Source organism: Ictalurus punctatus, chromosome 27, assembly GCF_001660625.3.
Source record: "Ictalurus punctatus breed USDA103 chromosome 27, Coco_2.0, whole genome shotgun sequence".
Lineage (NCBI taxonomy): Eukaryota > Metazoa > Chordata > Actinopteri > Siluriformes > Ictaluridae > Ictalurus > Ictalurus punctatus.
The window spans coordinates 1,279,982-1,297,500 of NC_030442.2; the positions used below are offsets into that span (position 1 = coordinate 1,279,982).

Below are 17,519 nucleotides of genomic sequence, written 5' to 3' on the forward strand. Positions count from 1 at the left end.
AGTGGCAAAGAAGATGGAAGATGGTAAATGGTTGACATGATCAATTCTCATTATGGCTACTGGTGCTGTGAATATATTTCGTTTTTTTCTGCTGGCCAAAATCTTCCCTGCCTGCAGTCCCACATACGTTCCTTCTAACAGCTTGTGACGATGTGATGTTTGAAGATAAACCTTTATTCCAGGCTAATGTTATTTGCAGTTTTGAGTAAGTTTTTTTTCTTCTTCTTCTTAAGAATGGCTTCGCACAGAGCCCTCCACTAATATTGGCACCCTTGGGAAATGAGCAAAGAAGGCTGTGAAAACCTTTTGTTTAAAAAATCCACAAAACACACTCTGTTCTCATGGATATCAAACAACTGCAAACACAACACAGGTTCATCAAAAAAAAAAAAAAAAACATCAATCTTTGTTAAATGTAGGTGTGCAACAATTATTGGCACCCTTTTAGTCAATACTTGCTAGATGTGCTCCCTCCCTTTGCCAAGAGCCGGGTATTTTTTGTGAATTTTTTAAACAAAAGATCAAAAGGGTTAAACAATGTGGACAAATTTTTCACAGCCTTCTTTGCTTATATTTACCAAGGGTGCCAATATTAGTTGAGGGTACTGTACAAAGGCATTCTGAAGGAAAAAAAAAAAAACTTACACGAAACTGCAAATAACATTAGACTGGAATGCAGGTTTATCTTCAAACATCACACTGACCCTAAATACTCAGGCAAAACTATTTTATATGCATTTTACATTTATTTATTTATTTGTTTATTTAAACAAATGTACTCTCAGTTTAGTCACACATTTGCTCATGCACAGCGACTACCCGAAAGATGAAGGTTAACGCGCGTCCTCTGAACTACATGAAGGCCAACATCCACATGAGTTTAAAGAGCAGCTTATGCAACATCACAGGATGAATTGTTCTTGAAGACCCAGATTAATTCTCCTGCTCTGCATGTAAATGAGCTCACAGCAGCCACAACGAGAGGAAAACGAGACATACAGACCCTCCAAAACAGACAGTACGGTCAATTATGTTGTCATAAACTGTCAAGCGTAAATTCTCAATGATAGGGTAAAGCTTTGACAGTTACAATACACCTTGTTTTTGCCTACACTAGATGACACAGAGGGGTCAGATTTGTTGCACCCTGATAATTATCATTCTAATCATATATCATTCTAAAAATATTTATAATATATAACCACTGGAGTTTGAGACTAGCTATTTTAAGCTATATTTTATTTGCTTTTTAAATCTGAATTGCCTGGCAACTTTAAACTGCTAATTTATCCCGTAATGATCCCATCGTTTCTCCTGAAGAACATAGCGGTCGGTCTCAGTGGGAAAATAGAGATCTGGGGCTATGTTCTGCTGTGGGGGGTGTTTACAGTCTTTATTTTGCTGGCATGGTTTTGGTGCACAACACATCAACCCAAAATTCATCAAACTGATCCCCTTTCGCCTATGATGACACATTTCTATCCTGACCCCGCCCCCATTCCCAGGGCCCAAGGGCTCTCTGAATGGTTTGATGTCACAGTCCAAATATCAAGCCAAATGAACACCGGTGAAAGATTGTGTAGCGATGTGTTTTTGTAGTGACGGCGTTCTCCACCACCATCATCACGTCACCAACTGAGGGAATAACGTTTAGTGTTTATCTCTTCCATGTTCCAGAGATTCTAAGGCACACTGAAGCTGTTCTGGAAGCTCATGGTGGCCCAACACTTCATTAACACACTTTATGTTGTATATGTTAGTAAAATATTTAACATTTCAGTCCATCACATGTTCACCGTTAGTTTAGTAATAATAATATTAATAAAGTACTTTTGACTTTTACCTGTACTGCTTGCGAGTGTCGTATCTGCCCGCGTTCGTCTCTCGGATCTTGGTGGCCAGAACTCGCACGATATTCACAAACAGAATAAAGTTGAGCTGCGAGGAAAACACAATGACAAGTTCAACTTTTAAGTGCTATTTATTGAGCACACATGGATGGTACCGTTCTTAAAAGCACAAACAGCCCGCAAAAAGTCAATAAATCTGCACAAAAACAAAATCACAAAAACTGAAATCAGTCCTAGTTGTACTAGCATAAGGATGTGTTTTTTTTCTGTGTTGGGGGGGTGGGGGGTGGGGTTAATAAAGTCTACAACTCCTTCACTGAGTTGCTCTGCATTAAGCGACCTGTTGAATGCTGCGCATGTGATTACTCTGATTGATTCTTTATTCATTTTAATTCAATTTACGCACAATTATGTCCAGGCTGAATGAGATAAATCAAGTTAGTGCTGGTATTTCATTTAGAAGTAATACGATCGGAGAGCTTTAAAACCTGAAACCCTCCAGAGTAATACAAACACCCACTGCACATCAGTCTGTAAAGCCATTAATGATTCAAAATGCGTGGTCAAATTCAAGGCCGAACTCCGCCTTCGCGTCACCTGCACCTTTCCAACTGGGAACCGACGCGAAACGCGGAAAGCATCTTCCCCACTAGCTTCGACACCTCAACATATCGTTCCAGATCACGTGCCGTTCTCATCAGAGCAGCTTCACAATCCCTAGTTTGATTGACGAATCAGGTGACAGCAGCACAATCCATACAATCCTGCAGATACTGGTCAAGAGCTTCACGTTTATGTATGAAACATCAGAATAGAGAGGGAATGAGTATTTGATGCTGCTATAAGAGAAGAGATAAAAGGAACTGATTTGCAGTTACGGACGTTCCACAACATTAAAGTGAGGTACAAACTGATTTTAGTGAAGCATGATGTGTTGTTCTTGAATACATTTTGACAGGAGTCGGTTTATTCTCACTTACTTTTAGCTGTGAAATTAATTAGATTTGAATATTTCAATCAAAGTCGGTGGAGAAAGCAATGTAATTATGCTTATTAGGTCTCGGTAGAAGTCCTCATTAGAACAGATGCCTGTCTTATGAATACAAAAGCAGCATGTATTGGGGCGACATCTCAGCAAGGATATGGGAGTAATTTGGACAGATTAATGGTTGTGAGGTCTGAAGCGGTGACCTTCTGCTACCGAAAATGCTTCATACTGTGTATCTGTCAAAGCAAACTCGGCATCGAGCGCCTCGTCTTCCGCCTACCGGTACCTCCGGGTGTACACGTGGCTCGCGTTCTGATCGGCTGATTTGCAATTCTGTGTTTATACGATTCCGTGATGCGATTTTAAAGCAAACTTTTGAATGTGATGACACACTGAGATAAAACTGCAGGCGAAATGTCTTCTTTCAAGTTAAGAAAGAAGAAGGTGAGCACCCATGCAGGAACCTTATAATTAGCTGGCCGGAACCTTAACCACCGAGCCACCATTTGGAGACATGACTTGAAGTTATTGGCGTGTGGGTGCTCGACTTTTTCTTTATTTACTTGAAAGAAGAGAGATTTAGGTAGCAGAGGCCTTGAAGAAGCACCATGGAAACATTTCCATCTGTCAATCAAATGATCGACTATGCTACATTATTATTATTCTTTTACCATGCATACACACACAACAAACTATAATCCATCCATCCAGCTTCTGCACTGCCTATCCTACACAGGGGTAATGAACTATAACACCTGTTTTAATTTTATAGCATTTTATTTAACAATTGTATCAGTAATTCATTCATTCGTCTCCAGTAACTGCTTTTTCATGGTCAGGAACCTATCACAGAAACACTGGGCATGAGGTGGGGACACACCCTGAATGGGACAGCAGTCCTTCGCAGGACATCAAGTACACAGCACACACACCTTCACACATGAATTCACACCTAGGGGCATTTTTGCATAGCCAATTTGACCTCTTTGTTTTTTGAGAGAAAACCAGAGAATCAAGATGCCATAACTGAATGAAAATGAAATGAACCTGTTGAAAAGTTCGCATACGCTTGAGTCCCTTGTTTGTCCTGAGCAGTTAAACTGCCCACTGTTCTTCCGAAAAATCCTCCAGCTCCTGCACATTCTTTATGATTTCGAGATCCATATCTTCACACTGAGGACTATTGAGGGACTCGTACAAAAGGTGCAGACATGCATTAAAGAATGAGATCAAGAGCTGCCCGACGTTTTATGGAACGTTTTAAGTAAAGGGAAATGGCATGCAGCTGAAGGCTAAACGACGGCAAATGGAAACGTCCGGGTTAGACATGTAACCCTGTTTCCTGAGAAGGGAACGAGCCCCAAGCTCCTCACGTGGGCAAGTACGGCATCTCGATGTTGAATCGCAAGTTCCCTGGATCGTGCTAGAATTAACCAGTCGTCCAGGTAGTTTAGTACACGGATGCCCTGGAGTCGCAATGGAGCCAGAATGACATCCACGCACTTTGGTGAAGATGTGAGGGGATAACGCTAACACGAAGGGAAGAACCCGATATTGGTACGTGTTGCCTCCAAACGCAGACCTCAGGGACGTACTGTGACTGGGCAATATTTATTCGTGGAAATATGCATCTTTTAGACCTGTCCTCAGAAAGCAGTCCTCGAACTGAATCTGTGGAACGATAAGTGTGAGCGTCAGCATCTTGAACCTGTATGTCTGAGGAGTACAGTTCAGATGACGCAGATCTAAAATCGGCCGCATACTGCTCTATTTTTTGCGGACCAGGAAATAACGGCTGTGAAAACCTCCCTCTCTCAGGGAATGGGTCACATGTTCTATGGCCCCTTTGTCCAAGAGGGATCTTACTTCCTGCGCTAACGTCAGGATCTGCTCTGTGCTGACTACTGTGGTGAGCACACCTCTGAACCGGGGGGGGGGTCAAGCTCTGAACTGGACCCTTAACCCTTTTCTATGGTGGACAGGACCCATGGAGACACATTTGGCAGTAGTTTCCACACTGCTAGATGGTCTTTTAGTGATGTTAACTCCTCCACATTCTGTTGGAGGGAAAACATCAGATTTTCATTGCCCTGTGACAGCTTGCTGACCAGAGAAGACTAAAAACTTGGGACGACATTGTCTCGGGGAGTCCTTACAGTAATATCCGGGGCTAACTGCCCTAACAACCTCATGTCCCCTGATACGTCCCTCCGTGGCCCATCAGGACTGCTCTTTGGTCTTCATGTTGGTTTATCCTTTTTAACAACAAAAAAGTCTTCACGGGTAAAACCCAGGGCTCAAACCAAGAGTAGACATTAAAACCTATTAATTATTAAACAATCAAACTAACAGGACACACCTGGGTAACGAAAAACATCCATCAGTCACGTGTTCCAATATTTTTGATCACTTGAAAAATGGGCGGGCTCAGACAAAAGGTGGCACGTTCTAAGGTGTTTACTTTAACAGCTCTTTAACAGTGAGGATTCGGTATGGTCTAACCCTAACCCCAACCCCAGCCCTAAAGACGCTTCAGTGCGCTGTGTGTTCTGCGATGCTCTTCTCCTCACCGCAGACGTAAAGAGTCTTTATTTGAGTTCCTGCAGCCTTCCGTTCTGCTCAAACCATTCTGTTCATTCGTCTCTGACCGCTCTCATCAACAGCATGTTTCCACCCACAAATCTGATGCTTACTTAATCCCTCAACGGTCGGTATCGATGTGTGAGGGTGTACTGTATATAAATTTGTTGAACGTATTGCAGTCTGTCCATATGTTCATCATTCATCTCCAGTAACGCGGGATCCATCCTGATGAAGGTCACGGTGGATCCAGAGCCAATCCCAGGAATGCTGGGTACAAGGCACGTTCATTTGTTATCCGTTCCTGATGTTTTATTGTTCTATTAAACTCTTCTCTTATTTCGGTCCAGTCCGAATGTAACGCGGCCCCGTTACCTCAAACCGATTTCGACACGCCTGATCTAGGCTGTTTATTAGGTTTTTATGTCTAGCTTTGATCATTAGCCTTTTTCTGTTTGCTGCAACGGTACAAGCAAGCCAAACTGGGTGAAATTCAACAATTAAACCGTTCCTGGACCCGTGTTCCTTCTTCCATCGGTGAAAAAGTGCCTCACCAAATTGATCCCTCATTATCTCTAGCCAGCTTTTTAATTGTGGACACAAAAGCAAACATTTCAATTAAAGCGTACTTTGAAAATTGGCGGCTACCCTGTGTGGGTAATTACTTAATTAACAACATATTAAGGATCTGCAGCATCCTTGTGTGTGTGTGTGTGTGTGTGTGTGTGTGTGTGTGTGTGTGTGTGTGTGTGAGAGAGAGAGAGAGAATGAAACAAGCCGTCTGCGAGCCAATTTAGTTTAATTTAATTCAGTTCAATTTAGTGGCTTTCAACAAGGTTTAAGTCATTTTGTTTATATACATATATAATATATAATACACACTATTCTCAAGGCGTTAAATTCATTTAAAATTTATTTACAATAGCTACAGTAGTCGGTACCTATAAATAAATTCGTTCCTCAAGCATGTCTAACGCATTCAGACATAATCAATACATTTTCCACAGTAAGTCGGTCCTAAACTAAAACATTTACTCTTTCCTTACAGCAGCCTACTCAGTGTATCACATATAGAGCGTATCAATTTATCACGTTTCTTTATTTTTTAATGATATACAGCGTGTGTTGTGTGTTAAAATAAGAGCGTAGATGTTTAGTCTATTGATGAAGACCAGAATGTGTCGGACAGATCATAACTGAGAGAGTTATAAACACATTATATATAATAGCTGAGTCATGGGTTAATGGGGTGCATGTAGAAAGAGCCATAGCTAGGAATTCTGGGCCGTCGGACAAAATAGTGGCATGCGCTAATCCTCTGAAAACCCTACAGATGTGTACTGTACATGGAACATTGTTTGAGCAGTAACCTTTTCCATTTTCATTACTTACTCATACACGTCGTTGTTCCTCATTTCAGTTTAGCAGGTAATGAGAAAGAGATGATAATGAACTGTAAGTTTAGCACGCTTTACCGCTGAAACAAAACCCCGTTAACGACGTTCAGAGGTCAGTGAAGCGTAGCCATGGCGATCCATGATGTATTATTTTAATTATTATTTGTTAAAATCACAACCAAGCATCGTCAAAGTCGTTACATTTATTATTGAACTTTTATACTGTAGATGTTAGCCTGTTTGGCCCGTCGCTTGAACTGAATGGGTTTAATCCAAACCTCAATAACTCAAAAACAATATATGTATATAAATATAAATGTAAATAATAAAATAAAAACATGCCTATCGATTATGGATCTAATGTGTTCTGTTGGAGGAATGTTCAGGAAGCTCTATTGCTCTAATACGTAGATAAGCGAATTCTGTACGTATTTAAATAACGATCATGAAATAAATCTGTACTCTGAATAAATCTGGCTACCAAACATCTGTGTTAATAAGCGCTGTGAATCTTTTTAAGCCTCAGCAAACAGTCGTAACGAAAGCAGAAAACAGTCTCGCAAAAACTGAACTTTTGGTGCATGGCAGCTTTAACTGTGAGCTGAACGCAAGGTCACTGATTCTGACCTTCTAATCAGCAATAAGTCACTTAAAATTAAACTCGTTTATTACTTACTCCAATTGCTGTCAGAATAGGGACCTGGTAAATCCACTTAATATTGCCTGCACTCAGCTCCCAGCACCTGGGAGAAGGAAATATAGTGAACGATATGAGGAGAAAGTACGAGTTTAAATTCACAATAACAAACTGCTCTGCAGCTAATAATGCAGAGCACGGCGTCTGTGTGAGCACTGCGTGCGTCTGCGTGCACGTGACAGGGTGCATGTGTGTTTATGTGCATACGTGTGTGTCAGTGCGTTAAAGATCCATACCGTGCATCTGCCAAAATAGCCCTGACCACGGCCCAAGCTGAAACAAAGAGAGCGGGAACGCCTGCACAAGCACACACAAATACAAAGCATTATTATTATTAACACATGTACAAACTTATATATATATATATATATATACACACACACACATAGAGCAGTAACTGACCAAACCAACATGGTCTCACAACAAACCTGCCAACCTTCATCATTTTTCCAGCACAATAAATAAAGCACATGAGCAATAAGGGGGTTCGGTATTGGGCTTCGCCAGGCTTAGTGAATGATTTTCGGACAAAATGACAGACTTCCAGAGACTTTTCGCTTGAACTGAGCTCCATAAGGGGGTTCGGCATTGGGCTTCCCCAGGCAACTATGTAGGAGTTTGCAACTGACTCTTCTCCCTATCTTGACTCTTGTCTTTACTCAGTTTTCCCGCTTGAAAGATACTACTGTCACAACAGCCCAGGAAACCCAGGAGTGTGCCCCTTCCCATGGGACAGAGGTCACCATTTACAGAATGCTACTTAGTCGTTCATTTCATGTTCACTTCCTGGTTTGATCACGACATAAGCATATTTTTTTCAGTTGCTTATTGCGAAGTCTTGCCATTCAATCAAGTTGTGAGCTGGGTTTACTGTGACCTTTGACTATTTTGTGACTTCCTGTTTGATGCTAATCCTGTGTTTGACCACTGTCTGCCTAATAACTTTGATTTTGAATGTGTGATGTGTAGAAATTTGTATTATTACTTATACAAGTAAACTATTCTGGAATCTTACAGATAGTGAAAAATAGACCAAAGGTCAACAACTCTCAGGGGAAAAAAACAAAAAAAACCCAAACATTTTTTACATGACAGGTAATGTTTACATTTAGGAAGCTGTCACCATTCAGCTGATTCATTTCAGCTTTGAGGTCAAAAACATGGAAAGTATGGAAGATAAATGACTAGGGCACAAAATGAGCACTGAAAACTACTTTCTCAGTTCTAGCAGCAAAATACCTAAAAAAACAAAAAACAAACAAACCAGAGTTTAAAAAAATGGAGAGACTAATGGCTGCTTTCAGCATTAGTACTCAGCAGGCTACTGCTAGAGTAACCCGGGTCTGCAAATAGCTTTCAGGATGTTTTCCAAAGACATCCAGGATAAATTAGACCGTGCTGTCAACTCTACAAACCCTTGGTGAGGACTTTAAAAACCTTCACGCCTAAACTGAAGAAGAGCAGTCTGCCAAGAGCAGACTGGACGTTTAGAAACCTCCAATCACGACTAGGAACCAAGTTTTAAAAAAAATGGCGAAGAGAAAATTGCAGGGCATGGCAGAGGATGTAGTGGACACGATAAGTGCGAGTGCCAGAGCTTTAATCTTCTACAGAACTCTGAGATGATTTGGCTTGATTCAGAGACAATTTGGCTGCCTGAAATCTGGCAAATTGAGGCCAAGCACAGTCAGTTCAAGCTGGAAGGATACCATCACAGGCTAGATCCCAAACCTGCCCCTTAACCAGCCATTACAGCCAGTTACCATTTGTATCAATAACTTCATTGACAAGCAATTGTTCACATAGGAGGTCATGCAAAAGAATTACGAAAAGTAGATATTTTATAAATGTGAACTCGCTTCCCTGACACCGTGAGGAGGCACAAAGCCTTCAATGAGGCATAAGCTCACCTCAAACAAATGGAAGGAGTCTCATATTGTACAAGTCTCCTGAAAAAACACTATGGCTTTAACCAACTCACTGGGGGAAACCTCTCAAAATGATCTGCTCAGGCAATATGTTTTCAAGAAGTGACTAGGTTTGTCTTCTTTTCTTATCGAATATAAGAATTTCTCAATCATCATGGGTGTGGTTTTGGCTCAAATCTATTATGGGTTTAATTGAATATTGTTTTGTCTTATTTTGGTCAGCTGTAGCTAGGTAGCTGTTACTAGCATTTAGCGCTCCAACATACGCTTAATGAAGGCAAGATGTGTTTCATTTTAATTAAAGTATTATTTTTTTTACGAGACATTATTTCTGACAAGAATTATGGGCTTTCAATGAATATATTACGTGACAAATGATTTGAGGATACAACCTTTATTTATTCAAGGCCTGTTGCTGGAACCGTGCGACGACTTGCATGGCTTGCATATTGGCGTTCAGACCGCTAGTTAAAGAAGACTAACGAATGCATTCCTCTGAACATTTGCACTTCAAAGCGATCAGTTCAGTTTCAGAGGTGATGCTGTGTATCAAACAGAAACTGGCAATAAATGAGAAATCATAAGCGGCAGCCTGTAATCAGAGCAAACAGGCAAGATGTTGGAGAGAAAGCTCGGGAACAGGACAAAATGAGATGTTCGGGACAGGATGAATGACATGCACTGTTGTACAATGAGAAGAATAAAAAAATGGGATTTAATAATAATAATAATAATAATAATAATAATAATAATAATAACAGTGACTGAAAAGATGAGAGGGGGAAAAAATGAAAAGGTGGGGGTGGGTGAGTGGGAGAAGGAAGGGGTGCACATATAAAGCACAGACTGATTCAGGAAATTACTTTTAAACTGATATCTTTAACATATATTGTGTGTCTGTGATGAGAGGAAAAAGCGAGTCAGAGAATATAATGAAAGAAAAGGAAAGAGAGTAGGAGTGTGAAAGTGCCTCCAGCTTTATTCCTGACTTCACAATAAGCTGGCTGGGTTCACGGTGTACTACCAGTTCTCACACCTGCATAGAACACCCTTAACAAGTTATATAGAATGTGGGAAAAACACAAACAACTGGCAAAGTAGCCTAGCTCGAGCTAGTTATGAGCTTCTTCTAAACCACACACACACACACACACACACACACACACACACACACACACTCACCCCATCCTATAAGTGTGAAGCCCCAGAGGTACTTGGAGTCCGAGAAGAAGGCCATGAAAATGAGGCTGTGTAAGTAAAGTCCCTCCACCAGGATCCAGTAGTAGTTTGTGGCCAGGAAGTAGATAAACAGCAGCACAGTGATCTTACAGCCGACCTGCAAAAAGAGTTCATTTCTGTTTTGCCGTGTTGTTCTCCTCGGTATAATCAAGAAATAAAACTCTGTAGAGGTACCAGTCAATATTCATTATGTATCCCATATCTTGATTCATTTTCAGCAGCAACAGCAATAGTGACATATGAGTTTGTGCTCAATGTTCGCATTCAAAATGAAAAACAAAAAACAAAACAAACAACAACTTACATACTGAGTCTTGTCCAGAGGGCTAATGGAAACCACATTGATGTTGTCCATGAGCACGGCATCATACTGCTGCATGCCGCCGTTGGCATCCACCACCAGGTCCTTCACAAAAATGCTGACGGCACGCAGCATGAAGGACACAAACAGGTGCATATGAATATAGTTTCTGGTGCAGTGAAGACGCCTGCGAAGAGAATAAATGATATGCTTTTACCATCTTGTAATCCGGTAGTTCAGTTCACACGGCTTCGGAAACACTTTCCGTAGATATACACGGATATACTTGTTGTATGGCAGTACAGATGGGCGCCAAATTTACATCAACATGCTTTGACTTGGAGGAACAGTGTTCTTCCAAAAGATATTCCTTCAGTTGATGTTTTGATGATGGTAGTGGAACGCTATGTCTAACAGGTCATTCTAAAATCTCCTGAAGGGGTTCAGTTGGGTTGACAGATGGTAAGTGTGAGGCCATAGCAGAATTTTCATCCTCATCAAACTATTCAGTGAGCCATTGTACCCTGAGGATAGGGATGGGGTCAATCTAGAAGAGACCACTAACGTGAGGATAGAACTCATTATCATAGATGATAAGAAAGTCAGAATAACCTGTAACACTTTACAGGTAACTTTACAGGAACTACGCAGGAATGAATGAGTAGTTCTTCAGTAACATTAATTACACAGGTAAATGTTAACCTGCTATAGCATTAACGCCTGTCGCACATCCTCCAGTGCCCATAGGATTGCCCCGCTCCTCCTTCAGCCTTGCCAACATACCTATCACAACCAAAACCATACAGGCCTTCCCACTTCCTCCGCAGTTTCTGTCCAGATGGTAATATGACTCCTCCCACTATCTGTCTTGCTCAAATGAGTATTACCTTGAAGGTGGCCACAAACAAAATGGGGGAGATTGAGCATTCCATGGTGATTCCTACCTCCAAATTCTGCCATCTGGTAGTGAAATCTTGGAGGGCAAAGATCATCTGCATATCCTTGAAGTAATGTGAGACAAGGCTCCAGATTCTGTCAGGCATGTGGAAGAACTGGGTGGCTAGTTGGTGGGCTGATGTGGTACTAATCCATATGTGTTTGCCTGGTCAAGCCAAATGACGTGCAGATCTTTCTTTTCATGCTTGGCCTGGGATACGGGTAGGGCTGGATGACGCACATGTCCTGGCAAACCTAATGGCTCATTTCTTGATGAGTCGCAATACTGCTGTCTGTTGTATCCTTCCAACTCCTCCCTGGTCTTCCCACTCTTTGCTTCTCCAACATCATTCTGGCATGCTTGAATGGGTTTTTTTTTTTAGAAGTTTGCTCATTCATTCTCCTTTCTCTTCCTGTGCTTTCAGATGCACTCAGCCCTCCAAAGGCCAGCTTGTCTTTCTACAACACTTTGAGAGCTTCTTTCTCACCTGGTGTTGCCTTCCTCCATTTCCTTCACAGTAGTCTCCGCAGTTGCACCATTTGCTGAATCTCTATCTCTCTCTCTCACCTCACCACCTTCTCTAGTGGATCCGTAGTCCCCTGAATGTGGTCACCATTTCCCACCCACACCCACATATCCACAGACTCCTCTCATTATCTAAACTCATTCATTCCTGTTGTTTCTGTATGATCCATCCCATAAGGCCCATCTTTCACCCCGCCTCTCAGAGGGCCCATCGTGGTCTTCTTTTTGTTGACGTTATGGTAAATACTTGGTGTCTTTCTTAGAGATTAGTCGGTTGAGTTGCCAGCTGCCCCTACTCCACAGATATCTTATTACGATTAACTACTAGTTAATTACTCAGTAAGTATGTTTGTAGGCGTTCACTATTAACTATGCAGTAATTATATAATTGAACCTTAAGCAGTAATTACTGAGTCTTACAATTCTCCTGTAGAACTACTATGGCATATAATAACTATAGTACCAACTATCTAATAGGAATAATATAAATGTTAATGAAGAACCACGCATTCGTTCCTGCATAGTTACCTATGGATTGTTGAACAGTATTGTAAAGTGTTCCTAATGCCCCTACACAATATAACAGAGCCACCAGTTTTTGTTAATTTGGCAGTCATCTGTGTGTATAAGTTAAATTGGCCATTATCTACACAATTGCTCTCAGCAAGGACAATAAATCTCAGGATGTGGCCATGGTCGTTAACAAGGTAATCAATAATACTATTTGTTAGCTTAGGCTGCAATGACATAAGACTTTCAAACTACTAGCTTCAAACAAAAGATAACTGAGGATAGAAGTAAAGCGAAAGTATTTAAAATATATATATATATATATGTATGGTTTTCCGTTTAAATGCCCTGTTGCATCCTATTAAAACTCATAGCAATGTTTTTTGGCAAAACAGCTGAGAATCTTCTCCCAGAAGCCACCTGTGCTGTAAGGCTGCTATTTGTAAAATTAACAGACCCCTTTCCCCATGTTCCTATTTATGTACTCCGAACAGGAACCCAAATGTAAGTGGACTACATACATGTGTTTTATTTGATAAAATACAGCAATATTTGTACAGTGAGAACGTTATTGTTCTTTCAGCTGTCTGCAACAGGATATAGAAGTTCAAGTTAAATAATGTATGAATGCTTTTATTTGATAGCATTTACATCCAAATCGGGTGAACGGCGTAGGAATTAAAGAGCATTTCATATGCCCCCCTTTTAATGGACCAAAAGTACTTGCACAAACTATCCATCCATCCATCCATCTTCTATACCGCTTATCCTTCTTCGGGGTCACGGGGGAACCTGGAGCCTATCCCAGGAAGCATCAGGCTCAAGGCGGGGTACACCCTGGACAGGGTGCCAATTGCACAAACTAACAATCATAAATTAAACTACCATCTTTATATCAGTTGCAATTCCTTTGCAGTCAATGACTGCATGAAGTCTGGAATCCATACACATCACCAGACGATGGCTTTCTTCCCTGGTAGTGCTTTACCAGGCCTTAACCGCAGCCGTCTTCAGTTCCTGCCTGTTCTCGGGGTGTTTTTGCCCTCAGCACGTGAAATGCACGCTCAGTTGGATTCAGTTGGACTTCTTTGCCTTAAAGAGTTTTGAATTGCTTTTGCAGTATGCTTTTGTTTATTGTCCATTTCAACTCAAGTGCCGTCAAATGAGTTTTGAAGCATTTGTGCCATATCATAGCAAACCAGCGACTCCATTTCCCAGAATGCACCACCAACTACAAACATGGCCGAAGAGGACTACACTTCCCACGCACATACACGTTGACCTTCTCAAGAGTTCTAATCAGACACACCTGTTCCCATTCACACCCACAGTCACACCGCACATAAAGGCGGGACCACACATGCTGTCATTCCTACACTGTTCACCCGATTTGGATGTAAATACCGTCAAATTAAAGCTGAAGGTCTGCACGTTATTTGATTTCAACTCCTATATGCTGTGGTTTGACAGCTAAAATAATTTCCAACTATTTATGGACTGTACATTTGATGAAATTTGAAACAGATGTATGTACGCATATATATGTAATAGGCTATGTATATGTTTCTGACATATGTAAATAGTATGTATATTTATATGTACTGTTTATGCATTATGATACATATGTAAATATTCTCCCTTAGATGACTATATACCTATTTATGATATTGTTTTTAGATACTTAGTCAATCAAATGCCCCTATTATTCCCTATTCACTGTCACAACTGCCCCTATATGTGGAATTTCACCGATTGTACGCAGTGAAAAATGATTTCCTACACTTTGATGTTCTGTCACATATATTTTTTAATAGATTTCGAAAAACTAAAATGAGGAAATGAAAGAAACTGTTCTCAGTAATGCATGAAATGAGTCAACGAACCTCCATTTCAGGGCTCTCAAACAAACCAGTGCCTCTTCAGGTGCATTTATGAGAAATGCGTTCCCATGAAAAATGCATTTTTACAAGCTCACGTTTCTATTATTCCAGAAAGAAATGAAATAAAAGAAACAATGCAGCGCCATCTCCATGGTGATTATATCATGTGGAATATACATTGTAATGTACATGACGTCTTGTGATGTACGAGATATGGCATAACGAACAATGGCACAAATGGGTGCTTTGATGTTGGACACCATAATATGGATGAAAGACTCAAAGTTACGGAGCAAGTACAGGACAAACAGCACCACAGCCATTCCAGTGAGTAGTACCTGAAGTAGCCGATGATAAAAATGGCTACCAGCAAGGAGCTGAAGGATACAGCATAGCCAACAGTGTACATGATGTGCAGTTTCTCAAAAAAGTCCCTCTGGGAACATTCAAAAAGAAAAAGACAGATAGGGTATATAGTGGTATTTTACCGTGTGATTCTAATAAGCATTGGTTCTGCATACCTGTCAGATTTCATGAGATGTTTTCTACGCCCCCCCCCCCAGCCGCCCGCCCACTTGATTTGTGTCTCTAAAAACAACTATTAGGAAACCTACTCTGAACCTTGTAAAATATAGCTATACCTTGCCTCTTTCCTTGCCTGGTGTCAGGAACCACAGACATTCAGAGTAGTTTACCCAGGTTCTGTTCTCCAGCGAGAACCAGGTTCCATTGACATCGCACTTACGGTATGCATAGCCTACGAGAAAAGACACATGAACACTGGACAAGTACTTAGCAGTGTGAACTTAAGTATACAACAACCATTCTATAAACGTGTGTGTATTATATTGGACACACCCGTTTACAGTGGTGCTTGAAAGGTTCTGAAACCTTTGGAATTTTTTTGCATTTCTGCATAAATATGACCTAAAACTATTACAGAAATGAGACGAAAATATTATACTTGGTCATTTATTTATTGAGGATCCAATATTACATATCTGTCAGGGGTAAAAGTATGTGCACCTTTGCTTTCAGTATGTGGTGTGAGCCGCTTGTGCAGTAATCACTGCAGATAAACGTTTGGGGTAAGTGTTGATCATCTGCACGTCGGCTCGGAGGAGTTTTATCCCGTTCCTCAGTACAGAACAGCTTCAGCTCTGGGGTGTTGGTGGGTTTCCTCACATGAACTGCTCGCTTCAGGTTCTTCCACAACATTTCTACTGGATTAAGGTCGGGACTTTGACTCGGTCGTTCCAGAACATTCACTTTATTCTTCTTTAAGCGTTCTTTGGTAGAACGACTCGTGTCTTTAGGATCATTGTCTTGATGCATGACCCACTTTCTCTTCAGATTCAGTTCATGGACAGATGTCCTGATATTTTCCTTTAGAGTTCGCTGCTATCATTCGAAATTCATTGTTCCATCAGTGATGGCGAGTCGTCCTGGAACAGATGCAGCAAAACGGGTCCAAACCCTGATACTACCACCACCATGTTTCACAGATGTTATAAGGTTCTTATGCTGGAATGCAGTGTTTTCCTTTCTCCAAGCATAATCCTTCTCATTTAAACCAAAATATTATATTTTAGTCTCATTCGTCCACAAAACATTTTTCCATTAGCCTTCTGGCTCGTCCATGTGATCTTTAACAAACTGCAGAAGGGCAGCAGTGTTCTTTTTGGAGAGCGGAGACTTTCTCCTTGCAGCCCTGCCATGAACACTGTTGTTGTTCAGTGTTCTCCTGATGGTGGACTCATGAACATTAACATTAGACAATGTCAGAGAGGCTTTTAGTTACTTAGATGTACTTAGAAGGGCTCCTTTGTGACCCCACAGGCTATTCCATTTGGTAGACCACTTCTGGGGAGAGTAACAATTTCCTCCATTTGTACACAAAAAAATCTGTCTGACTGTGGATGGGTGGAGTCCAAACTCTTTAGAGATGGTTCTGTGATCTTTTCCAGCCTGATAAGCATCAACAATTCTTTTTCTTAGGTTCTCAGAAATCTCCTTCTACTTCCACAAACACATGTTCAGACTCTGATACATCCCTGTTCTTTAAATAAAACAGGACGCTCACTCACTCACTCACTCACACCTGATCATCATCCCATCGATTGAAAACCCCTGACTCTAATCTCACCTTCAGATTAACTGCTAATCCTAGAGGTATGACATGTAATATGTAACAGATATGTAATATTGGATCATTTCCCTCACTAAATAAATGATCAAGTATAATATTTTTGTCTCATTTGTTTAATTGGGTTCGTTTCATCTGATTCTAGGACTTGTGTGAAAATCTGATGATGTTCTAGGTTGCGTTCATGCAGAAATGTAAAAAAATTCTAAAGGGTTCACAAACTTACAAGCACAAATGTGGAATCTTTCACTAAAGCTATTCCCAAATTTCATAAAATTCTTTCTTCTGCAGCACAAAGCAGACAATCTACATTCTATATTTATCTATTTATATATTTAAGAGGTAGCATGAGGAATTACGTGGTATGTGACTAAGAACCAGTAAATTAAACATTTATGACCGGAACACAAAACTATTAAAGTTACCGTTGTGATTGAAATCGTAGATGTATCTGGGGCACGGCACTTTGGTGAGAGTCCCTAAAGAACCCTGAGGCCAGCAAATGAGCCCGTCCCATCCAGGGGCGCACACATCATCTACA

General features: G+C 40.8%; 1 protein-coding gene across 1 annotated transcript in view; it reads right to left on the minus strand.

Moving 5' to 3' along the window:
- pth2rb (parathyroid hormone 2 receptor b) overlaps positions 1–17,519 on the minus strand; it is a gene marked incomplete at its 5' end in the record, with an annotated part of 33,427 nt that overhangs the window by 10,778 nt on the left and 5,130 nt on the right. The window contains 8 exons of the mRNA XM_017458368.3: positions 1,844–1,938; positions 7,492–7,558; positions 7,749–7,809; positions 10,623–10,776; positions 10,984–11,167; positions 15,171–15,268; positions 15,474–15,589; positions 17,404–17,514. Of these exons, the coding sequence (XP_017313857.2) occupies positions 1,844–1,938; positions 7,492–7,558; positions 7,749–7,809; positions 10,623–10,776; positions 10,984–11,167; positions 15,171–15,268; positions 15,474–15,589; positions 17,404–17,514 (886 nt within the window). The remainder of the gene's footprint in view (positions 1–1,843; positions 1,939–7,491; positions 7,559–7,748; positions 7,810–10,622; positions 10,777–10,983; positions 11,168–15,170; positions 15,269–15,473; positions 15,590–17,403; positions 17,515–17,519) is intronic.